General features: G+C 50.9%; 8 protein-coding genes across 8 annotated transcripts; 6 read left to right on the top strand and 2 right to left on the bottom strand.

The window, feature by feature from the left end:
* Nucleotides 1-531: 531 nt before the first annotated feature.
* On the top strand, nt 532-1,212 carry ALTATR162_LOCUS6582 (uncharacterized protein; the record flags this gene model as incomplete). Its single annotated transcript, XM_043314204.1, has 1 exon — nt 532-1,212. The coding sequence occupies one exon, from the start codon at nt 532-534 to the stop codon at nt 1,210-1,212; it is 681 nt and encodes a 226-aa protein (XP_043170139.1).
* A 911-nt stretch (nt 1,213-2,123) lies between these two features.
* ALTATR162_LOCUS6581 (uncharacterized protein) lies at nt 2,124-4,397 on the top strand (the record flags this gene model as incomplete). The annotated part of the gene is made up of 3 exons (XM_043314203.1): nt 2,124-3,206; nt 3,851-3,938; nt 4,015-4,397. 3 exons carry the CDS (start codon nt 2,124-2,126, stop codon nt 4,395-4,397), a joined length of 1,554 nt encoding a protein of 517 aa, XP_043170138.1.
* A 2,067-nt stretch (nt 4,398-6,464) lies between these two features.
* Nucleotides 6,465-7,709, bottom strand: ALTATR162_LOCUS6580 (uncharacterized protein; the record flags this gene model as incomplete). The annotated part of the gene is made up of 1 exon (XM_043314202.1): nt 6,465-7,709. The coding sequence occupies one exon, from the start codon at nt 7,707-7,709 to the stop codon at nt 6,465-6,467; it is 1,245 nt and encodes a 414-aa protein (XP_043170137.1).
* Nucleotides 7,710-11,337: 3,628 nt separating this feature from the next.
* ALTATR162_LOCUS6579 (uncharacterized protein) lies at nt 11,338-12,036 on the top strand (the record flags this gene model as incomplete). The annotated part of the gene is made up of 2 exons (XM_043314201.1): nt 11,338-11,638; nt 11,708-12,036. 2 exons carry the CDS (start codon nt 11,338-11,340, stop codon nt 12,034-12,036), a joined length of 630 nt encoding a protein of 209 aa, XP_043170136.1.
* Nucleotides 12,037-12,542: 506 nt separating this feature from the next.
* ALTATR162_LOCUS6578 (uncharacterized protein) lies at nt 12,543-13,223 on the bottom strand (the record flags this gene model as incomplete). Its single annotated transcript, XM_043314200.1, has 2 exons — nt 12,543-12,681; nt 13,135-13,223. The coding sequence occupies 2 exons, from the start codon at nt 13,221-13,223 to the stop codon at nt 12,543-12,545; spliced, it is 228 nt and encodes a 75-aa protein (XP_043170135.1).
* A 1,323-nt stretch (nt 13,224-14,546) lies between these two features.
* Nucleotides 14,547-15,306, top strand: ALTATR162_LOCUS6577 (uncharacterized protein; the record flags this gene model as incomplete). Its single annotated transcript, XM_043314199.1, has 4 exons — nt 14,547-14,711; nt 14,768-14,803; nt 14,845-14,935; nt 14,987-15,306. The coding sequence occupies 4 exons, from the start codon at nt 14,547-14,549 to the stop codon at nt 15,304-15,306; spliced, it is 612 nt and encodes a 203-aa protein (XP_043170134.1).
* A 1,118-nt stretch (nt 15,307-16,424) lies between these two features.
* On the top strand, nt 16,425-20,061 carry ALTATR162_LOCUS6576 (uncharacterized protein; the record flags this gene model as incomplete). The annotated part of the gene is made up of 4 exons (XM_043314198.1): nt 16,425-16,760; nt 16,805-17,176; nt 17,225-19,629; nt 19,683-20,061. The coding sequence occupies 4 exons, from the start codon at nt 16,425-16,427 to the stop codon at nt 20,059-20,061; spliced, it is 3,492 nt and encodes a 1,163-aa protein (XP_043170133.1).
* Nucleotides 20,062-21,078: 1,017 nt separating this feature from the next.
* Nucleotides 21,079-22,326, top strand: ALTATR162_LOCUS6575 (uncharacterized protein; the record flags this gene model as incomplete). The annotated part of the gene is made up of 1 exon (XM_043314197.1): nt 21,079-22,326. The coding sequence occupies one exon, from the start codon at nt 21,079-21,081 to the stop codon at nt 22,324-22,326; it is 1,248 nt and encodes a 415-aa protein (XP_043170132.1).
* Nucleotides 22,327-26,032: the final 3,706 nt, after the last annotated feature.

Genomic DNA, 26,032 nt, shown 5'->3' with positions numbered 1-26,032 from the left:
CTGTCTATTGGTGGTATAAGATCCGGAATGGGGCATCGATGGGATATAGTTCACGGGTTGAGATAGTTAATGGAGTCACAACGTTACAATTGTAATCCTTGATTACTTTACTACGTCGCGACTAAACATAATACAAGCTGATCACTCATCATTCTCTTGACATGCGACATTGCGTGAGCTAATTGACATCTATCGGCAAATGTTCCCCCGCATGTGAGCTTACGGGAGAGTGTGGGATTAGTCCCGCTGAGATCACGCAATGCTCGGTAGCCTTGTCGCGTCTCAACGTTAGTTCGGTTATGGATAAGTGTCGCGCTAAACTTTATCATTGCAATCCGACAGCACGTAACCTCGGAACCTGTGCACCTCTGCTCGCAGATGAGACGCACCCGTAAACTTCAATGCTAACATGGCCTCTAAAACCTCAGTAATCGTGTCGCATAGCTCTCTACCGTCTCATGGATCGAATATAAGTTTTCGCATGTCGTCCGCTGGACGACAGCCGTCTACCCAGACCCTCTACCGCCCACGATGTCCGAACCAAGAATCGAACACCTAGAAGACTTTACTGCCCACGGATGGTGCAACGCCCTATTATTCGATCCCTTGATAACGCGTATCAACCAACGCAACCTCGCTGGTAATGGCGACGAATGGAACTCCCTTTTTACACGCAGTCTCTTCACCGATGGTGCGGTTCGCGCCTTCCTGAACTTGTACAAACCTGGCAAAGGACAGAGAAGGGTGGTAGATGGAAAGAGCATAGTCACAGGCAAGCCGCCGATACTTGAGGAGCTTGTGCCGAGCGACTACGACAAGGAAGTCAGGAGGCAGGCGGCGAAGGAAGATGTACAATACAACCTTGAGGTTCCAGAAGCACCAGAGAACACGGTGTTAGTGTCCTTGGGTCGCGATCTCGATGGCGGTGTCGGGCGTCTTCACGGCGGCGTCACTGCATCCTTGCTAGATCAGTCTATGGGCGCTTTGCTGGTCAACTACTACGAAAATAGGAACGTGACTACAGAGCTGAGGATCAAGTACAAGAAGGCTGTTGAGACGCCTTGTATACTGAAGGCCAGAGTGAGGGTAAGCAGGGAGGTGGGAAGATGGATAGAAGTAGTAGGTTGGCTGGAAGATGGAGAGGGCACCGTGTATGCCGAGGGATGGGCCAGTTTTGTGTTGGCCAAGCTTGAACCGACGGCGAAGATATAGGTGAACCGATAGATAGCGATATGGAGGCACGAGGATAGGGAAGTATGTAATGGAAGGCATTTCGGCAACTGTTCGATTTCATCCATAGGCAGCTTCAATCGCATCGTACAGATCTCACGATCATGGCATATACGTCTTCAGCTTCTGAGCAGCCGATCATTTCGCACGCGACTAATGCGCCGACCTTACCATAGTTCAGATCGCGAATGCAACACCCACCACATGCTCATCCAAATCGGCACTATCGCTGTTGTTGTCAATGCACATACCCACCAACCGTCCCAACAACTATTATCGCAGCATGAACCGTTCTTGCCGGCCCCTACCAGCACACGTACCGCGACTTCTCGGCTTCTCCAGTGTTCTGAATATCCGACGAATCATATGCCGAGACGTCATGGCGTTGTGTTTCAGATAATCAGGCAAATTGGTTCTAGACCGGGGCTCCCTAGCTGTCGATCAGGAGAGTTTTGCAGCCGCTGGTGGGTTCACCCAACGAAGTTTTCTTATCGACAACGCACACACGCTGATGATATGGGAAATCTCTATGTATAGTGGGGAGGCCAAGGTAATTTGACAACTGGCTAATCTTGGAATGTGCACGGCATGGGTGCCGAGTATGCTGGTTTGAAACGATGTTATGCGTTGTGGGCTGTGTAAGTTATGTATAGTGGCTATCTACAGCTTTCGTCTTTTACGCGTAAGCTTCATCCTCCGTTCTCTCTTCCACTTTTTCGTCGTTTTTTTACCGTCGCATTTTGCGCAGTCTCTCGTTCATTGCTATCTTTCCAGGTTCAGCGAACCATACACATTCATTACAAGTTCATTACATTCTTTTGCTTTGATGAGCCTACATTCGATTCGACGACATCGTAAACTCAATATTTTCGTACCCATCACAATCTTTAAACATGATACCAACTTACATTGCCAACGCGATATCCCTCATCGTTCAAACTGCTGCGATTCAAGCTCCGCCACCAACCCCTCCACTATCCGCTGCTCTCTTGACTTCCTCAAGCGCCCTCGCTGCGTCGCTCAAGTCTTCCTTCCCAAATCAAGGTCCAGCCTTACTACCTCAACCGTACTGGTGGTGGCAATCTGGAACTGCTGTCGAAGCGCTGCTCAACTATGGTTCAACGACAGGAGATTGGCAGTACGAAGAGATGCTCAAGAACACAATCATAACTCAAGCGACAGTAACAAACGACTTCATGACCATAGATGCCACCGGCAATGACGATCAGGCATGGTGGGCACTCGCCGCCCTGACAGCCGCTGAGAACAAGGTACCGCAACTAGGAGGCATAGCCTGGGTCGATCTAGCAAGAAACGTCTTCAACGAGCAGAGACAGCGATACCAAGACGGCGCGAATACATGTGGAGGGGGATTACGCTGGAAGATTGACTACGAAGGCGGAAACAATGGATGGCACTACAAAAACGCCATTACAAACGGTTTATTTTTCCAGCTCGGCGCTCGGCTCGGCCATCTCACAAACGACACCGAGATGCTGACTTGGGCGGAGAAGACGTATGCCTGGAGTACGAAAGTCGGACTTGTGGATCAAGATTTCAATGTCTACGACGGGACAGACGAAGAGAACGGATGCTCGGATTTGAACCATAATCAATGGAGTTACAATGTTGGAGTTTACCTTTATGGCTCTGCTGTCATGGCGGTTCATACCAAAGACGACAAATGGGTTAATCGGACACGCGGTTTTATTGCTTCTGCGAAGCGTACTTTTACTTCGCCAGATACTGGCGCTTTGTTCGAATCTAAGTGCGAGGGGAAAGACATTGACGATGGAGGTTGTGATACGGATCAAGTTTCGTTCAAGGGCTTGCTGGCACGGTGGTTGGGTGCTACAGCAGTGATATTACCGGAGGTTCAGGAAGATGTTGAGAAGATTATTAATGCGGCCGCGATTGCGGTGCAGGATGGAGAGAAGACGGACTTGGGACCTATCGAGAGCTTCAATGCTCTGGAGGTTGCTGACGCGAGTTTGAGAATGCAGGGGTTAGGTGGTGCGGGAGGAGTGATAGGGTTGGGAAAGGGGAGGAGAACGAAGCGGAGCGTTGCTGGTAGAATATCATGGTGATAGAAACACGCTGAATAGACTATAGAAGAAATTATGCAGAGGCGTCCCAATTGTTTGCTTGCTTTTTTTTCTCTCGCCGTTTCTCTCCACGATCATGTCGTGTCTCGACATCGCCGTCATCCCAAGAACATCTCCACAAATATAGGATTGAACCCCTGCTATCTAGCGTCATCGTCTGCAGCCGGATCGTGGGCGATCTCATCTCGATGCGCGGGTGCGCTACGCGGATCGATGTGTCGGTTACTTGGAGGGGCTACGGGTGGCTGCAGCCCCTCAACACCAATGGAGCTGTTAAAGCTCTCATAATGACGTCGCAGGAACGGAAGCTTTCCAGGAACGTCAACAAACATGATTTAAGATGAGCTCGCGTGCAGACCAATGTCCACTGGTATTCCATCTTATCGTACGATTGTTGTCTTGCTGTTGATCAATTGATTGTTGGCTGCATAGCGAAATATCATGCCTTCTGTAAACTCAGCTGTAAGCATTTCTCACGCGACTACGCAAGGTATCAATTGACTGATGTCTGATAGGTTTTCCATGCGTACGCCTACGGTACTGCATTTTGGTACGGTCTGCGTGGCATGTGCCGCGTTTACGACCCTCTCATGGTTATCGGCTGTACGTTACCCCAGGCTCTCTCCAACTCTCTGTTGCAAATCATCCAGCTCGAGGCTCCAAGACTAACACAACCCAGGGTTTCGGCCTCCCTCGCAACTGAACCTTGCGCCGAACGACCTCGAAGTATACAACGTGCGCAACGATGGATGGTGTCTCGTCACCCTTGCACTGATCCTGGTATCATTTACCAATGCCGTGCCCTTTACCTCAGCGCCTGCGACAAAGCTTACGTCAATCCCTTATGCGAAGGCCGTGGTGGCTGCGACAGTCTTCCATCATATCACGACTGGCATCGGCGCATACCAACACTACAAGCTGCCGAGTCATTACAACACCAGTATGAGTATTGGCGTGTGGGGTAACGTGTGGCTGACGCTGACGGGACTCTTTACCTTGGCGATGCTGCAGTCGAATGCGGGAAACAAACCAGTCGAGGAGGTCACTAAGAAGGCGAAATAGCTGCGTAATCAGCAACCACTCATGTGAGCTCAGGAGAAATTTTTTGGTTATTTGAAGGTTACTGTCGAAGTGCGGTTGTAGGCTCTTGCTATTGAAGATAGGCGAATGAAGTTTACGCGATCTGAGCTAGAATCGCTGCGGATTGTAACGTATCAGAGAATAATGAGCGACAATACATGGTCCGAACAAGGAAAGAATTTGGTTGGTCATCCAATCGCTCAACAATTTGTCGCGCGATCTGTGGTGAGGTCAATTTGATGTTTCCAAAGAACAATCCAAGGATCATGTACCATCTCTTAACCTTCGCTTCTAAACGGCACCTTTGCCTTACTATCCGTCATGTGTATCTGGGGAAACCGCCAAGTCCTAAAAGGTATCCGCGGAAGTTCCAGCCTTGTTGAGTCATTTTGCACAGCGTGCAATATGCATTCCGGCGAAAGTCATAGCAGTTCTGTTCCTGGCATCTTCGGGATTGGTGGTAAGGGATACCGGGCTGGTTGAAGTACCGTGGATCGTTGATCTGGTTCAGGCCCATGCGGACGTGCTGACAGGGTGGGGCCTGTATGTACTCCCGGTGGTTACAACGTTCCCAGTGACGATGAATATCTCGACACATGGCTTTGGTAGGGTGTTTCAGATGATGGTGATGAAGCAAGAGAACTTGATGTGAGCTATCAGATCAGTGTGCTGTGAACGAGTCGTGTAAATGTGAATTGAACAGCCTTGCATACTGCTAGAAATTCTCGACAGTCTCACACTGACACTGCTCTTATACACATGCTCCAACCTTGCGATTGGCGAACACATGCTCACATTATCCAACCGTTGGACGCGGGGAGGGCGGAGAGTGGGTTTGAGCGAGAGCCTTGCATCATATACAGCGTGTAGCTATGGTATGAGATCTTCTTACACACACCGGTGAAAATTATACCTACCGAACGATGTGTGGCTTCCGCGAACGCAAGATACTGTCCGTGGTACTTACACGTCCTTTTCGTGAGGCCATGAGCACTAGCACAAACAGATCTCGCAACGCGAAGACACGTGGCAGAGAACTCGAACCGTTCAATATGCAAAGAGGATATGCGAGAGTCTTGAAAGCAAATCGGATCGAGGCCGTAGCACGCCATGGAGATGAAGCAATCGAGAACACTTTGCTCGACCTTACGTAGTCTGCCCAGTTTCCCGGATCTGGAGCATGCGAACGCCGATGGGGTGTGAAGTCGCCACAAGGCCATCGTGTTGTGATCCCGCTGGTCTAGACCAGACGGCTTGGTATGTGGTACAAATGACGCTCATGTTTGCTACACTGAGATCAACGAACGTTGACGAAAGCGACAGTAACATCCGGGCCGTGACCTAAAAGGAAAAGCCATTCAATTTCCTAGTCACAGTCAGCAGTGTATCCAACGGGATATACGTCAGCTTACACTTGTAGTTGCCCATGAGGGTCGATGCGGATACCTCCCTGATTACGCGAGCATCGAATCTGGAAACCATCTTAAAGATTCAGCATCCTTGCAGAACAGTGTCCCATAGAAGCAATATCGACCATTCTGGGAGTTCGCCATTGCCTCTGCTAGGGTATTGCATATCAGGTTAAGTCGCACAAAAGTTGGTAAGGAGAGCTACACGCTAAGCTAGTCCAGCTTAGCACTGTCAGCTCGAACAGTAAGGAGTGATTCAAGCAGCTGCAGTTGTAAGAATGCGAAACAAGAAAGGCACCATCAAGGTCAAAGTAAGAAAGACTAGAAGTTTTGCGATGAATGTTTTGATTGACGAACGCCTGTACCAACCCACACGGGTATAGGATTTTGTAAATGCTAATAAACCGGAACGCCAATATATGTATGCAAAGGGGTATCGCCCAATTCCAGTTCCAAAACGCTCAAATGCAAATCAAAAATAAACTCCTCAGCCTTCATGACCATGCAATCGTCACCATCGTCATATTTTTCCGTTCATCTGTGCCAGTGGCCTGCCACAAGAAAGCGCAGTACGCATGTTACCAAAAAGAAACGCTGCAAAGCAGCTAGGAAATCCACACCATACGCATAGTTGTATTGTTTACAATCCTCTGAACTTGGCACCATTCTTGTGGTAGATGCTGTGAACTGCACGAGGAGTGATTGCAGAAGCAGCGGGTTGAGTTGAAGCAGGCGCTGTAACGGTGACCATGATGGTGTCGGTCACGGTGACGACAGAGCCTAGACCTGCAGATAATGTGGGGGCTGCGCCAGGACGCCCGCTTAGAGTCGGGATATCGGTAGGGGCCGGCATGGTAGAATTGAGGAAAGGGGCGCCGCTGCTGATAAAGGGAACAATACTGCTGATAATGGGAGCGCCACCGGTTGGTGAGGGCACCGCGTCGGTAGCAGAGGGCGTAATAACAGGTGATCCGCCGGAAAATATGGGACCGACTTCGCCTTGCACAACGTTTGTCATGAGAGCCGTGCGAGACGCGAAGTCCGCCACAGCAATGGTCATGGCATCTTGCTGAGGGCCAAGATTGAATTGTGCTTCTGCAGCCTCAGCCATCGCGACGTCTTTGGACGCGACATCAACGTCGATACATGTGGTGTAGTATTCGTCTTTGCCCTTGGGGTAGCCTGGGTCGATGCCGCCAGAAGCTGTGTTCCATTGCCAGACCCAATAGAAAGTGTATGGTTTACCCATCTCGGCATTATCAGGAAGCTGAACGTTCGTTTCGCAGAAAAGAGGATAGTTTCCTGGTGCTCCGTCGACAGCTTGGCCCATTGCGAAGTTCGGATCAGACTTCATGCGCTCGAGGGAGATGGGTGAGCCGTTCTTTTCGTAGCAACGACCGTCGTCGAAATCGTTCATGGCGAGTAGCTTGCCGCGCTTGTCCCCTCCTTGACCATCTTGAGTCCAGCTCAAAACCGTTACTAAATGCTCGTCCTCCTTCGGTGATGTGGTGCCGTATACAAAGATGGTGCCGCCCTTCTCGGGCTTTCCTTTCTGGTTGTTCGGGAGAGAGACGTGGCCGTTCTCCATATATCTCATGGCTATGAAACCACCCGGCGTGGCTTGGAGGCGAGGGTACTTGTCCTGAGACTGCTCTTGTTTGCGTTGCTTCTCGTGACAGAGTAGCGTACTGTTGGTAATGAAGACGTTGCCTGGTGTTTTGGCGCCGGGAATCTCGTAGTTCATCGAGTTGCCATCGAAGCCCTGATCAGTTTTTGAGACCATGCCTCGCGGGTAGCCGTATTCCCCAACATAGTCGCCTTTATCATTGACGTTGCGCAGCTGCTCAATCCAAGTGTGACCCATCGCGGCGGGGGCCGCTGCCATCGCCGCGATTATTAATGTGAGAATGCTCGGCATTTCGAATGTAAATTTTTGTTCGTAGATGCGGTACTGAGAAATGTCGCGGTTTTGGCCTGCAAAACACGGTCGTTGAGTAAAAGCTCCGAGGTGGTCGTAGAGTCGGGAGACTTGTGACGTAGTAGTGTAGTTGCAAAGATGTCGTGCCTCGCGGATGAAGTAATGTCAAAGTGAAGACGACTATTGACTCATATAACTGGCAAGAACTGGCTCAACCAATACGCTGTGAATGAATGTACAGTGTCGAGCGACACGTGATCGATCAATTCGTGTTCACCGGGAGAATAGCAACAAAGCTATTGTTCAACGACGGTGTATGGTACTCCGGTATTACTACCCGACACAGTGGACACCCACAAGAAAACAAGGGAAGGAGAACGGAAGAGAAGAAGTGAAGACGCACGAAAGCCAGGTGTAATGACAAAATACAATGCTCATGCGGCCATGGTCCTTTATTCAGGCGGGTGAAGGTGGTGAGACAGACGCTGTTGAACGTTGTAATATCTCTGGCCCAGAAGGGAAGAAGCGACAGGAGCCAATAGAGAAGGAGGCACACGAAGTGTCGAAACACAGCGCCACTCCACGCGACGCCGCATTCAAGCTTTTGAGCCTGAGTTGTATGGATGTAGGATGTGTGTTTCAACGCTGGCCGACACTGTAGCCGCCAGCCATGGCTTTTCCGTCCCGCAGCATGGCCGCCGCGTAGCGCGCACATACTGCAGCCTCCCGTACTCTCCGGCGCGAGGATCGGCCTCTGGTGCTCGGTAGTCAGTGAGGTAGGTCGCATGGCAGGGCTGCGCTAAGCTATCCTCAGACATGCAGAGGGGCCGTTGAGTGTCAGAGGACCGTGTGCCGTTGATCTACGACACGACGACGGCAGCTAGGCATCATCTAGATCATTGTGCGATCTCGCTGCAGAGTTGTGGAAAAGTGATGGGAAACAACGACAGCCTGCCACTGACATGTTTGAAAGCCCTTTCGCATCGCGAACCCACAGAAGGCGCGCGACGCGTAGCGACCCACACAAGGTGGGCAGAAACAACGAGAAAAGCATTCAAACTGTGCCAGAGAGCGTTATTCGAACTATCCGACGACAGGTGAATGTGCGCCGATGCAGCGCTTCGAGAAGGAAGGTGAACCCGCAAGCGATGGGGTAGGGTGAAAGAAGTTTGGTGGGAGGCTCCGCTTTGTTTCAGGTTAGAGCGCGAGCGAGCGTTGATTGGCCGTTGCCGGCTACGCTAAGCTCCATACTAAGAATTGGAGATATCATCTGATTGGAGCGCAACACTCCATTTCACGATGCCTCCCAGCTAGACTTTTCGTACGACACGATTGACGCCCATCCACTCTCTATATTTGACAAGCGAGATTCCAGACATCTGGCCAACACCATGCGCCTTTTTTCCAAGGTTCCCTCGGCGTGCGAAAACATGGACAACGAGATGAGATATTTCCCGAGGTGCGCTCTCACCCACACGAATATGTTTCTTATCGATTGTTCGTGTTTCATCGGTAAGGGAAAACGGCGGGGCGCGGAACAGCCCTGAGGCACAGCAAACGGCACAAACGGGCGCCTGGCCAACATCCCCACCTGTCAAAACGGCTCGAAGATTGCAGGAACCAAACCCGAGGCTAACCACGTCGGACGACCATGGCAGTCCATCTTCTGTTGTGACTACTCAAACCCAAAGAGCTTGGCCATGTAGGAGACGGCCAGGCACCTTCCCGGAAGACACTTTCCTAGAGTCCTTATATCTTGAAAACCCTTAGTCAAACACTCGTCAACTATGGAAGTCTCACCCTGCACAACCAGTTGACATGTTTATCATATTGGCCCACTGGCGAATTGATGTGATCACCAGTTTCGCTTGGTTGAAATTGATATGATCTACATTTCAATCGATTCAGCCCGCACAATCACTCATCCGTCCATTTGACTGTTTATAGTCGATGACATGCGTGTGGCTGGGTAAGTGAGGAATACCAGGGATGTGAAGGGTCTGTATATTACAGGAATGTTCTCGCAAGGCACTACAACAAGTGGCGCTCAACAGTGATAGTTCGCTACCAAGACCATAGATACACTCCTATCGAATCTCGATAACACTTCCAAAATCCAATCCTCAGTTCAGCCGACACAGGCCACTTTCCTATCAGAGATTGAATTAACAATACAGCTTCTCACATCTACCCGCATCAACTACGCTGTCGGCATGTGCAGATACGCGCTCGTCCCTTACACCTGCTCCCAAACTTCCCGCAAAGCAACCTCCTGGTGTCTATCAAATCGCTTCGGTCTGTGCCACAATGCGCGGTCATACACTATCGAGAGACATTATGATGAAGAGTGCGATGCGTATCAGTTGGGAAGGTGTCGAGAAGTGGGGGCAAGGGATATGAGGAGACGGAGAGATGAGAGTAGACAATAAAATGTCAGTCGTATGGAAGCATTGGAAGTCAATGAGCGCTGCGTTGAGGTATTTAGTGATCATAAGACGTGATAATGTGGATATGAGCGAAAGGATGATGTGGACAGCGCATGTGGTCAACAGGATTGTTCATACGGATAATCATGAAGACAGCGAAGCAAGTGGTAGTAAAATTAATGATTTTACAACACCATTGTCACGACCTATCAAGCATTCAAGTAATTAATGCAAGCTTCTTCGCGCTATCGTCCGTCTGACCTCTGAAGTTTTCCGTTGCTCATGTAGGCGCATTCACAACTATAACACCGCACACATCTGCTTTGTCGACTGATTCCCTTTACTTACCTACACAGTAGCCCCCGAGCAAACAAACCTCCTCACCTTTCTGATATGCCACTACTCAACCCCAAACCAGCAAACTGCATATGCGCTGCAACCACCAACTCCTGGGCCTGTGGTTGCCACAGCTATACATATAAAGTTACTTGTTTAGGACCGATCTACCATCATCCCCCTGTCATCATGGGGATAGAGTTTCATTGGAGGGAGATATACGAAAAATGCTCAGAGAGGTTGGGAGTTGTGAAGAGAGCGTGGTGTGAGAGGCGAGGTGTATGTCCCTACCATGTACCGGATGATGAGGAGTCGTGATGTGAGAATGCGTTGTTGATCGCTTTCGCAATGTCATTCTACCTGTTCTCCGATTGCGAGTTCCCACAGCCGTATCGTACGTCAAGAACTCGAATACTAGCGAGCGAGTGGTACATTAGTACTTGATGTCAAGGATCCAAGTTGCAAACGACTAAGAGTCCAGCAAGTAGATGTAGTGTACAATACCGTCACAAGTGAAAAGTGGATTCAAAACCGCGTGAACAGTGCCACAAGTACTGGAGTATCATTTCCGGGTTTAGATGAGATGATGCCAAAGAAAGTGAGTGAAGGTGGCGCTTCTCGAGGATTCCTTGGCATTCGACTAGCTTTGTCAGCCAACCACGTGCACTAGCCTCCGCGACATTCTGCTTAGCAGAGAGCTTCGCGCATCGCGACTTTTCCAGCCCGCGCGCGACAACATCACCACCCCATCGCCGTTTGCCATTCACATAACCGAAGCGCACTCACATCGACATCTCCAAACACCGAAGATACTGCCTTGAACAACCGCGATCATGGCCAACTACCTCGCCTCCATCTTCGGTACCGAGCAAGACAAGGTCAACTGCTCCTTCTACTACAAGATTGGCGCCTGCCGCCACGGCGACCGCTGCTCGAGGAAACACGTCAAGCCTTCGTACTCGCAGACCATCCTGCTGCCCAACCTTTACCAGAACCCGGCGTACGACCCCAAGAACAAGATGAACCCGCAGCAGATGCAGATGCACTTTGATGCCTTCTACGAGGATATTTGGTGCGAGTTGTGCCAGTATGGACTAGTCGAGGAGTTGGTTGTTTGCGACAACAACAATGACCGTACGTTTTCCCTCCTTTACGGTAGCGCTTTCACACGAAGACAGCTTGCTAACCTAACCTTTGTAACAGATCTCATCGGTAATGTCTACGTTCGTTTCAAGTACGAAGAAGACGCGCAAAAAGCCTGCGACGCCCTCAACTCGCGCTGGTACGCCGGCCGTCCCATCTACTGCGAACTCTCGCCCGTGACCGATTTCCGCGAAGCCTGCTGTCGTCTCAACAGCGGCGAAGGCTGTGTCCGTGGCGGCTTCTGCAACTTCATCCACCGCAAGGAACCGACAGCTGAGTTGGACAGGGAGCTGGACATGTGCACGCGCAAGTGGCTCAAGGAGCGTGGCAGGGATGCGAGGAGTATGTCAAGGAGTCCTACGCCGCCTGCGACGAAGAACAGGGCTTAGAAAGGAAACGACTGGGGAGAACGAGGCTAGGGTGGAGTGTGAAGGGCGTTTTGGCGTTATACATGCTCGCGCAGTTTGGGACATGTTGGCTTTGATACCTCGATATCCGTAGCGGGCATGGCGTTGCAGATTGGCATTTGTAAATTAGCTTTGGGAAAATCAGTGAAGTGTGGATAATAGGCTAGACTAGGTTACGCAAAAGCAATCATGTCAGTTCACATCGGTCTGTTTGTATGCTCAAACAACTCTCGTAATTTGCGCAACGATGATGTGATCTCGTCAAGGAAAGAAGCAGACATTGCATTGTGGCCATGTAAGACCTGGTATCATCTAGAATATGAACAGAAGAAAAGGAGAAATCCATGCATCGTTGATGCACGTAGGTACCCAAACACCAACCCAACCCCCACAGAGAAGACATTAAACGCCGTCTATACACTCAGTGTGCCCAAAAACCCCGTATATACATCCATACATCCCGTCATAAGCCTCTTTATGACACTCGTTCAGATAATCTTGTGCGCCTTCAACACCAGCACAGTGACCACAACACCTGCTACCAGCAGGAGGAAGATGATCCAGAAACACCAGCAGATCCATGTCCGATGCTTGGCCTTGCGCTGCTGCTGAGCGAGCCACGAATCTCTGTGTGAGGCGTCAGCCGTGATGGTCGTCATAAATCCGAAGCGTGATTGCGGACGGCCGGATAGACTGAGGGAGAGGGTGGAGAGATTGGGAGTGCGAAAGAAGGAGCGGGATGGAGATGCGGGGAGCGGGGACAGTGAACGTTGAGGCGGAGGGGGAAGGGTATCTTCGTCTCTGTCTAAGGGTTCCTCTTGAATGGACATGGTTGGTCGCAATAGTGGTTTTGTCGAATTCGTCTTTTGCAGTTTTGACCGGGGTCGTTGCTTCCTCGCCCGCGGTATTTGGCTCGCAGACACCTCCCCCGACAAAGGAGATAGCGGCGATGAAGCAATGGACGACCGTACAGACGGGAGTTGGACCATGGGCGGGAAAGCAGGGCTTAGGTGCGATTGGGAAGTGGGGGATCCAAGGGGCGTGTGCGAAGGGGATGAAAAGGGACTGCTTTGGACGTACGATTGCTTGGGGTCCTGGAATGTCTTTTCAAGATCGTCTTGGTGTACCGCCACGCTGAAGCGTTTCCAGAATTGGGGATCGCGCACCATTTTGGGTGGTATTACGAGTGGTCTTGGTGGACGAGCGTATTGAGGCAATGATGGTACGCAGGCGACAGCGAGGCGCTGGTGTGTTGTATCGAGCTTGTACGTTGGTAGAGACAGTGGTGACTTTGTGGCCGTTGAGAGATGTGTTTGGGGCGAGGGAGGTTGCGGCAACGAGAAGATTGTTGAGTGAGAGTGGTGTAAGCGAGTGAGGCAGTGGACGCAGTTGCTCGTATTATTGGATGTAGAAACCGTCTAGTAGCACGAGGGGTACAAAGACGTATATAGATGTGTCGCTCAGCAACACGCGAGATTTGGTGTGGATATGCAGATTGCAAAGGGTCCAGTGAACCAGGAAACCGCCGCGTGTAAGGAATGACACAACGTAAACCTTAAGTCGCAATAATGATCGACGATGGTTTTACGAGTCAAGTGAAGCGGGAGTGACGTGGTAGAGAAAGGAGCGACGGTAGTTGGGTGAGGCAATCGTTTGCACAGGTGCAGCACTTCAAGGCGCAGTCGTGAATGGAAGTGGTCATGAATGAGAAGGAGGAAACTACCATACTTAACACTGCACGCCTATACAGGCCCCTAAACAACAGGCCTTGGGTCCGGGACCCATGTGATGTAACACTACTTGCCTAGACTCGACGTCCAGGTGTCAAAGCAGGATGTCGATATTATCGTGAGAGGGGGCAACCAGAGTGATGGTTCTCGTTGGTTTCGAGGCTCGGCGTGGGTCTTAGGAGCTGGCCAAAGCTGGCCAATAGAAAGCTGCGAGACCGTTTGGACCCCTGCAGGCCATCACGCTGGACACATGGCGCCGATGGCGGTAAGGCGCGGGAAATTGGAGAGAAGGTATCTGAGACGAGGGACCCATGTGCGACCGGTAAGGCCATGAGGCTGTTTGGTTGCCGTGCAGTGCGGCTCTAGAGTGGACCAAGTACACGGCAGCTGTGTTCGCTGCAGCATCCTGCATTTGCAGCTTTCGATGTCGCACCCTTCGCAAAACACCTGAGGACGAAGAGAGTTGCTGCCCACCATCATCAGCATGCATCTGCTCTTTCTCAGCAAGCGGAATGCCACGTTGAAACAAGGCGCGCTATACGCAAAACATGGCTTGACAACGGTCTTGCGTATGCTTCAGCGCGGTCCCACCCGCTGTTTCTGTCGTTCAACATTCCCTAGGGCTCACCGCTAGGGTTACCTAGACTCCTGCACCGGCATCCTTGCTGTGCCATCCCATACCCTGCCAGCACAATATTGTAACACTACGCGATTGTTTACTTTCGAAATCCTCACTATTTTCCGGAATTAGCAGCGGCAAGGATGCCACACGAGGAGTTGCCTTTCTGGCTGGTCAATGTTCCTAGGGATCAATGGCCGAGCGAGTGCCCGGACTTCTTGAAGAATATTAGTGAGAAGGACAGGGGAATCATCGGGACGCCTGATGAGAGCTACCGGGTGTTGACATGGGACCAAGTGAGGGAGATTGTAGGTGAGATTGAGATGAGACGCGCGATAAGCGAAACGCTGATGGTTGTGGTCAGAGAGCAACCGGGTCGACAAGTTTCATCGTATGCCGAGTGAGTTGAGGCGGTATCGGCAGTTTACCCATCGGCTGGAGAAGGACTATGGCAGTATAATGAACTTCATTGTTAATGAGCGGTTGAAGTGGGGAAACATGGAGCCGAAAGGCAAGCCGTTCGAACTCGATGGTATGTGCACTTGTGTTTTGATGATTGGCATCCCTGCTTACCGACCTATAGAGGACATCAAGATCCTATATAACGACTGGCCCTACGGCATTGATGCAGATATTGTGCATCTTGTCGTGTGGACCAAGTTTGAACTCGACGATGACCCCGACACTGGGCTCTCTACCGCTGAGTCCCAGAAGCAAATTGGTGACTATGTGCAAAAGACGTTTGCTCCAAAAGTCAAAGAACTAGTCTGGTTCAAGAACTGGAAGAGTCTGAAGAGCGTGCATGCAGTGGAGCACTTCCACGTCATGTTGTACAAGCCGGATGCTGTGTTCCTCAAGGAGATTACGAACGGCGATGTCCCCATGAATGAGAAGTTTTGTTAGCAAGGAAGCGTAACGGGGTATTTTGGCTGTCCTGTTGTCGAGAAGCAGAGGAAAACATGCCGATTATCACTAAGCGTATTTCTCACTTATTTGACTGCACAAGAGCTTGGGGTCGACGGGGTATTTTGGCATGCTAACGGCATATTATGCAGGCCAACGGGGTATTTCGGATGGAAATTCACAATCATTTTGTTTAGACGTGTTATAGACATGGTATGTTTACTAGAGTGGCCGTGCGACGTCCATAGAGGAGAATTACCTGTTATCGATATCATCCAGGCCTAAACAAATTCAAACTTCTCAGCCTTGTTCTGCACTCGGGCGCAAGGCGACGCCGATGCTGATCCAGTTCCCCTGAAGATCATCCGGTTGTTGTTGGGATTGATTGGAGCGGCGTGCAGACCGGGTTGAGGCCCAGCCCTTAGTAAGTTTGACAGGCGCGTCATTTCCCGTGGCGTACGTGGCGCGTGGCGTGTGGCGCAAACTTGAACTGCATAACTAATGAATTGTCAGAAACAACGAAACTAAGATATTTTGACCCAAGTACGCTGAGCTGGTCAAGCGGACTAGGTGTCGAACATCACTAGGCGCATGCTTTCTGCAGAAGCCGTTGTTATCTCATTGCCTATCGTCGAATAGAGACGTCTTCCTTGTACCGGGATACAAAGCGGTGAGAGTGGTGTTTGGCCTAGCGTTGACAAAAAAGTCGCGGGACGGCAAGGGGCCTTCCTCCACATTTGAGTCGGCACCGAGTGTGTCTTGTGCACCAGCCTCTACTCCCCCTCTTTACCTTTCCTCGAGAGCGGCGCGTTTACAAGTGTTGCGACGCCAATTGCGGGTTTCCGGTATCGCTCAGGCCCCATAATTGGAGACTTGACCGTGTCTTGGTAGCATCACCGACCACGGAGGGTGAACAAGGTATGGCGCTAGAAGGAATACCCGGTAGTGATAGTACTGACATGGTGAAAGGTCTTTTCTTGTAGCCATCCTCGTGATTCGCATCCAATCCCACTATACGCTGCGCACAGCCACTCTTCCGCGTCATCCCATGCGAGCGACTCTCTACAAGGCCTTGCAACACCTCCCACTGAATCAACTTCAGTGGTGACATATTCACCATGCTCGGATATCTCACCAGCCGCTGGCAGTCGACCGGCGAACAGAAGAAGACCAGTCCGACCTGGTTCGACCGCCACTTCTCGCCTATCCTTCTCTCTGTCGCGAAGAAGGCATGCACCCACCCAATCCACACCATCGTGACCATCGCGTTCCTGGCTAGCTACTCATACTTGGGCGTTTTGGACAAGGGTCTGCTGGAGAGTGGCATTGAGGAAGTGTCGAGCCGAGTCGACTTCCACACCCTTTTGGCTGGCAGCAAGAGACTTAGAGTAGGAGAAGAGACATCATGGCAGTGGGAGGCTGAAGAGCCCAAGACTGCTGTGTACAAGGATAAGGTAGGGATACCTGCTATTTTCCTAACATTTGACTAACCAGACAGACCGCACAGGAACTCGCTCTCGTAACTCTCGTCTTTCCCGAATCGAGCACCATCAACTCTGCTCCCTCGCAACAATCGGTTCCTAGCAATGTCTCTGCCGAGCTCCTCCCCAGCTCCTCCAGCTCTTTCTCTACTTTCTCCCACGATACCTCGCTCGCATTCTCTATCCCATACACCGAGGCTGCCGATTTCCTCCAGGCCATGCAAGAGATTTCTGCGCCAGAGGACGCTGCTCAATCGCAGGGCTCTGAGAAGGAAGGCACACACGAAGAGAAGAAGTGGATGATGAAGGCTTCCAAGATTGGCAGTGCACCAGGCGGCGTGCGTAACTGGATCACCGAATCATGGACGTCTTTCGTCGATCTCCTCAAGGTATGTCATTCGTGGATACGAACGTGAACTTGGCTAAGTTTGATACAGAACGCTGATACTGGTGACATCGTCATCATGGCTCTGGGCTATCTCGCCATGCACTTGACTTTTGTCTCTCTCTTCCTCGCCATGAGGCGTCTTGGATCCAACTTCTGGCTGGCTACCGCTGTCCTCCTGCAGTCCGCCTTCGCTTTCCTCTTCGGTCTTGCTGTGACAACCTACCTCGGCGTTCCTATCAACGTCATCTTGCTCTCTGAGGGACTTCCTTTCTTGGTCGTGATTATTGGATTTGAGAAACCCATCGTCCTCACCAAGGCTGTGCTCTCTGCCTCTCTGGATGGCCGACGAGCGGCGGAGGAGAGGCGGGGCGAGCCTTTGACTATCCAGTCATCCGTACAGACTGCCATCAAGAGGACTGGTTTCGAGATTGTTCGCGATTACTTCTTCGAAATTCTGATCCTTGTTGCCGGTGCCATGTCTGGCATCCAGGGCGGCCTACGACAGTTCTGCTTCCTCGGCGCCTGGATCCTTTTCTTCGACGCCATTATGCTGTTGACTTTCTACACTGCGATTCTCACCATCAAGCTTGAGATCAACCGAATCAAGCGCCATGTAGCACTGCGTAGGGCTCTTGAGGATGACGGTGTCGATGGCAAGGTCGCTGAGAATGTCGCTCGCAACAACGACTGGCCCAACGCTCGTGACGTGCAAGTCGTCAATCACACCACGACTGTGTTCGGGAAGAAGATCACAGTGCCCAAGTTCAAGATTCTCATGGTCGCTGGATTCATTCTCGTCAATGTCCTCAACGTAGTCACTCTCCGATTCGGCCTCTCTCCTAGCAAGGTTTCTCACGTTTCTGGCGTAGGTGCCACTCCTCCACTGGACCCTTTCAAGGTTGCTGGAAATGGATTGGATTACATCTGCGAGCAGGCCAAGAGCACCGCTACGTCTACAATCGTCACTATCCTTATGCCGATAAAGTATGAGCTTGAGTTCCCGTCCATCCACTACGCCGAGCCTTCAATCGCCGACAACGAGCTCGCATTCGGAAACAACATCAGCACTCACATTGTTGATGGTGTACTCAAGAGCTTAGAAGACCCCTTCCTTAGCAAATGGATCGTCCTTGCGCTTGTCATGAGTGTGGTTCTGAACGGCTACCTCTTCAACGCAGCGCGCTGGACCATCAAGGAACCCCATCAGCCACTCGCACCACCCTTTCCTTCAGAAGTTCAGGATGGAGCTCCCACTGTGCCTGGAACCCCTCGCGTGCCTTCAATGCACATGCCTACGCCGCCCCGCACTCCTGGTCCTGAAGAACAGAATGGTCGCCTTCAGCCTCTCACACAAATCGCGACACGAACACCCGAGATACCAGCAGGTCCTTCTGAAGAGCAACAAAGACAGCCAAACCGCCCCTCTGAGGTTCTGGAGCTCATGATCAAGGAAAAACAAGCGCCCAAGATGACTGACGAAGAGCTGATCGAGATGTCGCTCAAGGGAAAGATCCCAGGTTATGCCCTGGAAAAGACACTTGGTGACAAGACTCGCGCTGTCAAGATTAGACGTGGTCTTGTCTCGCGTACGCACGCTACACGAGAAACCTCAACTCTGCTAGAACGCTCGCTTCTGCCATACAAGGACTACAACTACGATCTTGTTCACGGCGCATGCTGTGAGAACGTAGTCGGCTACCTTCCTCTCCCTCTTGGTGTCGCCGGACCTATCCTCGTTGACGGTCAAAACTACTTCCTTCCTATGGCAACTACCGAAGGTGTGCTTGTAGCCTCAACCTCCCGAGGTGCTAAGGCTATCAACGCAGGCGGCGGTGCCGTTACTGTTGTGACTGGTGACGGTATGACCCGCGGACCCTGTATCGGATTCGACAGCCTTGTACGTGCTGGTGCGGCGAAGAACTGGCTCGACTCTGAAGAGGGCCAAAGGACGATGAAGGACGCGTTCAACTCCACATCCCGCTTCGCCAGGCTCCAATCTATGAAGTCTGCCATCGCAGGCACCAACATCTATGTTCGTTTCAGGGCCACCACTGGCGATGCCATGGGTATGAACATGATCTCCAAAGGTGTCGAGCACGCTCTCACCGTCATGGCAACCGATTGCGGTTTCGAAGACATGCGCGTAGTGACCGTATCGGGCAACTACTGCACAGACAAGAAGTCCGCCGCCATCAACTGGATCGACGGTCGTGGCAAGGGTGTCGTCGCCGAAGCCATGATCCCCGGTTCTGTCGTCAAGTCAGTCCTGAAGTGTGAGGTTGAAGACCTGGTGCAAATGAACATTTCTAAAAACTTCATCGGATCCGCAATGGCTGGTGCTATGGGTGGATTCAACGCCCACGCGGCGAACATTGTCGCTGCTATCTTCTTGGCTACTGGGCAGGATCCAGCGCAGGTCGTTGAGAGTGCTAACTGTATCACGATCATGCACAAGTAAGTCGCCCCTTTCGTAAAATGTAACAGCATCGAAGACTAACAAAGAGTAGCGTCAACGGCAACCTCCAAATCTCCGTCTCTATGCCCTCAATCGAAGTCGGCACAATCGGTGGCGGTACCATTCTCGAACCTCAATCCGCCATGTTGGATCTCCTCGGTGTACGAGGCGCTCACCCAACATCACCCGGTGACAATGCTAGGCAACTAGCCCGTGTCATCGCCGCCGGTGTACTGGCTGGTGAGTTGTCACTGAACAGCGCGCTGTGTGCGGGTCATCTAGTCAAGGCGCATATGGCACATAACAGGAGCAACGTCCCGTCCCGTGCGCCTACACCTGCGCCTGCAACACCTGTTACAGGAGCTCAGACACCTATTACCAGCGGTGGACCTTTGTCAGCACTGAGCTCTGGTCCTGCACCAAGACGGTAAAGCTCAGGAAGGGGTTAGGTTTGGCGTAAATGGTTGTAGATACGCGGGACGATACCTGGCTTGTTTATGGTACATTTCAGGTTAATCTGGATTAGGGGGATAAGTAAAGGAACGGGGATTCATATATACATGCGTTCGCAAAAATATGTTCTGTCATCTTGGCAGAAGTACTACATCATTAATGCATTCTTGGTAAGTTTTTTCAGTGTAGCCTCTGCTGCGATTGTTGGGTTTTACTCTGGACACGTTCCTGTGCATTGCAAGGATGTGTTGGGGGCAGCTTTGGTGCTGTCGCGAAAGCCGTATGCGACCATTATGAAAGACATCTTTGATAGAGTACTACAAGCAAACGTTTTATAATAGACCTTAAGATCATAGATAATCTTGAATACTCGCTAGTCTGTTCTATTTTTTCCATAACTTGGTCATTGAAATTGTGCTTGGGTGAGTAAAATAATTGAAATAGGTTTTAGGCGTCGCGGCTGCGAGGAGGCTCGTACAATACGTCGCACTCGTAGTGTAGTGACTACCTAGAAAAGTCGCAGGCGCATGTGTCGTATATACTAGTGGTTCCGGAGGAAACAACAAGAAGCGCAAGAGTTAACCTGCCAGAGCTTGGGATGATGCTATCGAGAATAACCTGTTATGACGTGACATCTGAGAGCTTTCGAAACGTTGTCTTCGTACGCGCCGTTTCAGGCGCGTGGCTGTGCACCAAACATAAAGGGAAAACTGACTTGCACTTCTTGGCGCCAAGGTTCAGCTCAGCTGTGGTGCGAAGGGGTGACCAATCAAGCTGCCCCGGACCCCAGTGCCGCAATTACGGGGTACGCCGTTCTTGAATGATCATCAGCTCGCGTTTGCATAAAAATACACGGGGCTTGCCCTACTCTTGAATGGTCCCACTCCTTCATAGGGCCTCCACTGTTGACCTTCTCTTTTCCTTTTGACACAATCATTCTTTCAACCTTTCAAACTCTTCAACTATAGTCGCTCCCTTACAACTTTTCACCAAACATGCGTTTCGTGTCAGCGCTCGCCGTCGCGGCGGCCACTGTCAGTAGTGCGCTTGCGCAAGACCTCATTTTGGGCTTCAACTCCGGTGCCTCTGACGATACTGGCAAGGCGAAGACACAGAAGGACTTTGAGAAGGAGTTTACCACCGCGCAGAACCTCGAGGGCGCACCTGGTAACTTCAGCGCCATCAGGCTTTACTCCAATATCCAGTGGGAGACGACCGACACACCCATCGCCGCCTTCCCTGCTGCCATCGCAACGAACTCCAAGCTCCTCCTCGGTATTTGGGCGTCAGGAACGGACAACATCGACAACGAGCTGAAAGCGTTGAACTCCGCGGTTGAGGAGTACGGAACAAAGCTAACGGATCTTGTTATCGGATTGTCTGTCGGTTCCGAGGATCTCTACCGTGTATCTGAACCTGGTATCCGAAACAAGGCTGGTGTGGGTAACAGCGCCGAGAAGATCGTCGAGTTCATCAAGACGGCGCGCGAGCGTCTTGCCGACACCCCTCTCAAAGGTGTGAAGATTACTCACGTCGACACCTGGACTGCTTGGGTAAACGAATCGAACAAGGCTGTCATCGACGAGATTGACTTCCTGGCTGTTAACGCTTTCCCCTTCTACGAATCCGAGCTTGACAACAAGATTGACAACGCCGGTAAGCTCTTGAGCAGCGCTATCAGCGCAACTGAGGGTGTCGCAGGAGGCAAGGATGTCTGGATCACCGAGACCGGCTGGGCTTACAGCGGCCCCGACTTTGGGGCTGCTACATCGACTGTAGACAACGCGGAAACATACTGGAAGGATGTTGGTTGCGCGCTGTTCGGCAAGAAGAACGTCTTCTGGTACACACTGCGCGATGCCAACCCTGCAAACAAGGTCAAATTTGCAATTTCTGATAAGCTGTCCACCACTCCCCGCTTCGATATTAGCTGCCCAGAGCAGAAGGAGCTTCCATCGGCGGAGCCCATCGGCAACAACGGTACTTCGACTGATGACTCGTCGAGCAGCAACTCGACCACAGGCGGTGGCAACAACAGCAACAATAACAGCAACGGCGGAAACAACAGTGGAAACGATGGTGGAAACGATGGCGGAAACGATGGCGGAAACGACAGTGCTCAGCCGTCTGGCGCTGCCGCGCCCAGCGGTACCGGCGCGGGAGCTGCTACCTCGGTTTCGGTCATGAACTCGATGGCCATGGCCTTGTCAGTCGTCTTTGCCATCGCTGCCTGGGCTTTGTAGGCGTGGATAGCGTACGGAAGTCCTCGTGATCAGTTCCTTTTTTGTATTCCTTTGTGTCAGTGTAAGATAGATGAATACGTTCACATAGGGTCGCGAATACATGATATTCGCACCTAGTTTGAGCGACTGGTTCGCAACACTATGGTTTCATAATATATCAAGAGAATGGGTTAGCTTTGCGCAAATATTTCCGATGCTATTTTGGCAGGTGATGAAGTGAACTTTGACTTGATTGAAGTTGATGAGAGAAAGGAAGGCGCTGACTACGCACTAGCCAGTTGAGACGCGTCATGACCCCACACCCAACGACACCAGCATTCTTTCCATTCTCCACTCTCCATCAGCTTCTCATCTCGCTGAGCGTCGCGATGATACCTATCGAGCATAGCACAGCCAACTAACGGGCTGTATCCTAAGATTTTCGCCACATGCGCCATGAACCTGGCTAACGGTTCATTCTCGCTTCCCCTGCGTCCGAGCCAAGATTTTCCCACTATTCTTCAGAAACGGCTGGCTGGACACGTTCGACCTACCCCCATTGTCAGACTCGTCAGAATAGAAAAGTCGAGGGCTATGGGCCTTATACCGTTGCATCGAGCCCAAGGTCGGGGCCATGTAGTGTGGAAGGCTCGGTTGCTGCTGAGAAGGTGGTGGTGATGGTGTTGCAGGTGGTGTAGTAGCAGCATCCACCTCGTTTTGATGTGAACGGGCTGCTTTCTTAGAAACAGGGGGTTTGGGAACTATAGAGACCCGAGGCGAGGTAGTCTGAACGGTTGGTTTGGAGCTGTATTTAGGCGGTGTCTGCTCCGGCGTCAAGGGTATATTGCTGGGCAACTTTGTCGTCGGTCTGAAGCCTCGAGGCTTAGCTTCTGACAGTGATCGCTGAGGGGTAGAAACCTTTAGTCTTCGAAAGGAACTTCCGATGGAAGAAAGCACAGACGCTGCACGAGGCTTGGGGCTGAATGCAGATGTCTTTGCTGTCGTTTCGACAGTTCTAGATGGCCCCTGTGGCTTTGGCGCGAGAGGCTTCCGGGAAGCGTTTATCAGGGTGAGTCTAGGTTTCCCCTGAGGCTTCGCAGGCAATTCTCTGTTCTTACTTTGAGGAGCATTGGCTGCGAATACAGGTGGTTGACTTTCGAATCCTTGTTTGGCGCCCTCCCCCGAAAGACTTTTCTCCCTTGTTTCCTTTGCTTTCACCAGCTCTGAGCCCTTCTTCACTCTTTCTCTCTGCGAATTTTCATGATTTTCCCGAAGTTCCTGAAAATGGATGGCCTGAAGGATCAACATTCTCGCAGCGACATTAATGTCCTGCTCGAAAATGTCATACGCGTACTCCATAAAGTCAGTCCACGTCCGCACTTGCTCCGGTAGTGGGAAGTACAAGTTCGTCGACTGATAAGCTTTGCGAAGGTCATTTGGTATATGTTTCGCACCCATGATAGTGGATAGCATAAGCGTATTTGCGATCAGCTCCTTTGCTTCGAAGATGAGCTTGCGTATGCTGCCATACAAAGATGCATGGGCACGGTCGCCGAGTTTTAGGTTGAGAACGCAACTCCCGGGGACTTCAAGTAGGTAACGATCTATCTCAGTATATCGGAGGCTTGAAGTTTGCTCCGAGGGTCTGAATCTGCCAACTCTCAACGACTTCTTTGCCGGGTTTGAAGCCTCTTCTTTTGATTGAGTCTCGTTCGAAATCGCCAACCCCCCACAAAGCACTGAATCCAACTTATATTCCAAGTCGAAGGAGTAGTCAAGCATACACACATATTCGTATCCAGGTCCTAAGTGGCCAAACAGCCACTCCCACGGCTCAGGTACCTGCTTGTTCATGCTGTGTATGATCCTCTCCAAAGCTTCATCAGGCGCGGCGTGGTCTATGAAGAATCTTGTGTTGGCGGTCAGTTTCCCAGGTAACATCTTGACATTGCGGATGTAGTTGACCGGCGCGCCTTTGACTATAGACTCACACGCTGAACTGGGTAGCGGCGTATGGCGAACAGGGTTTTTTTCCCAATCCGGCTTGGAAGGCAACACCTCGATACCTCGACCAAAAACGCGGAGAACAGTGCAAATGGTGTAAGGGTTCGAGGTCGCTACTCCGACGAGATCTCTCTGGATAGATCTGCCAACATCGTAATGCATGGCCAGGGTTTGTAACATCTACTATACGTCAGTGGCTGTTTCTTAGCATACCCAATACATAGTTCCTGCTTACCCGCGTAGCCCGTCTCTGATTGCGATAGCCTTTTAGCACCAACAACTGCGTTATCCACCACACTCGTTCGTCGCCATGCATCCACTGGCTCATAAAGCAGTGCCCAACCTGTCGGCCATCTTTAGTAATGGCTACCACCAGGATATTATTCGCTTCCTTCGGCAGACACAGGTCTCTCAGCCTTTCGCGAGTGAGTCGAATGAGCTTGCCTACACGCGAGAGTTGGTTATAGCTTCTTACTTTGTGCTTCACTTGAAAGTACAAGATACTTGATAACCTACCATACTCGGCCCAGGTGCCCATCACGAGGTGTGCTCTCCAGCTCCACACGCCATAATCAGACGAGAAGTGCTCGGCGCAAGTTTCCAGCCGTCTCTTCGTCACCAGGTCTCCAGGTATAATTCTATATACAATGTCTTCATCAATATCTGGGTCTTCGTAGAGATGGTTTGGCTCGCTGCGTATGCGATATTCGATACTCTCTATACTATCAGGATTACGGTAAGTCCTATCGCTTTGTCTGGCCAGTGATTGCTGGTCGTTTTTCATTGCGCAGTTACGTTATGTCTTTGTTGGTTGCTGTTTGGCTTGTGTTCTGTATCGCTCACGGACGAGTGTGTTTAGGGACGTTGCTGTAGATTTGGACTGCATCATTCACGACTTTTTCAACTGTCAGGTCCATCGAAGCGAGACGTGAGACCATGGTAGAGACTCACCCAACGATGGTGAGCGTAACCATCAAATAAACCCCCCGCATACTCCCATTTACTTCCGCACAAAGATTCTCCACTGAATCCATGGTACTGTTCGACTCAAAGGGATCTGCCGCCGCGGCGTTCCGCCGTAGTATTGGGTGAGGAAATCAGTATAAACGTCTGGTTTTAGGTTAGGATATCCGTCTCGCGCGCGCTTCAACGTGAAGAGACATTGCTCAGTCATGTGTCGGATCTCTGGCTTAATGACATTAGTTTATCCTTCAATATTATTGCTTGCGAAGGAAGCATTTCAGCCCGTACAGTGACCAAAAATCTAACAAAGCGCAACCGTTAATTAGCCTAATAAACCTCCTCCTATTAGCTGCAAAGGGGGGCGCTCTTTTCACGTAAGCAGAAAGAGACCACACAACGAACGTTAAAACTTCTAATATTTGTATATTGTTATTTATAGAACTATTCAAGAAAGTCCTAAGTCTGATTGTTTAATTCCTAGCCTGTCTACTACCTTTTACTTTTTTTGTACGTTTAGCTGTAATGGCTGAAAGCTTCCTTTAGAAGCACCCGCAGCCGTAATACTGTGAAGATCGTCTAAAGATGATCTAGGGTTGGTTCTTAGGGAATGAGTGGGCGACGATAGACAAGAGGGTTGTCCTAGCGCGATTAGTAGATCAATTGTGAGGGGTAGTTATAAGCAATAGTATTTGCTTCACACTACAAGAGAATAGTGGGGGAAAGCTCTGTATTACTACATTAGGTGGGGAGGTCGTGAGAA

Source organism: Alternaria atra (assembly GCF_907166805.1).
Source record: "Alternaria atra isolate CS162 genome assembly, contig: 25, whole genome shotgun sequence".
Classification (NCBI taxonomy): Eukaryota; Fungi; Ascomycota; class Dothideomycetes; order Pleosporales; family Pleosporaceae; genus Alternaria; species Alternaria atra.
Note: the sequence above shows the minus strand (reverse complement) of the source record. Positions and strands in the feature narration are given on the sequence as shown.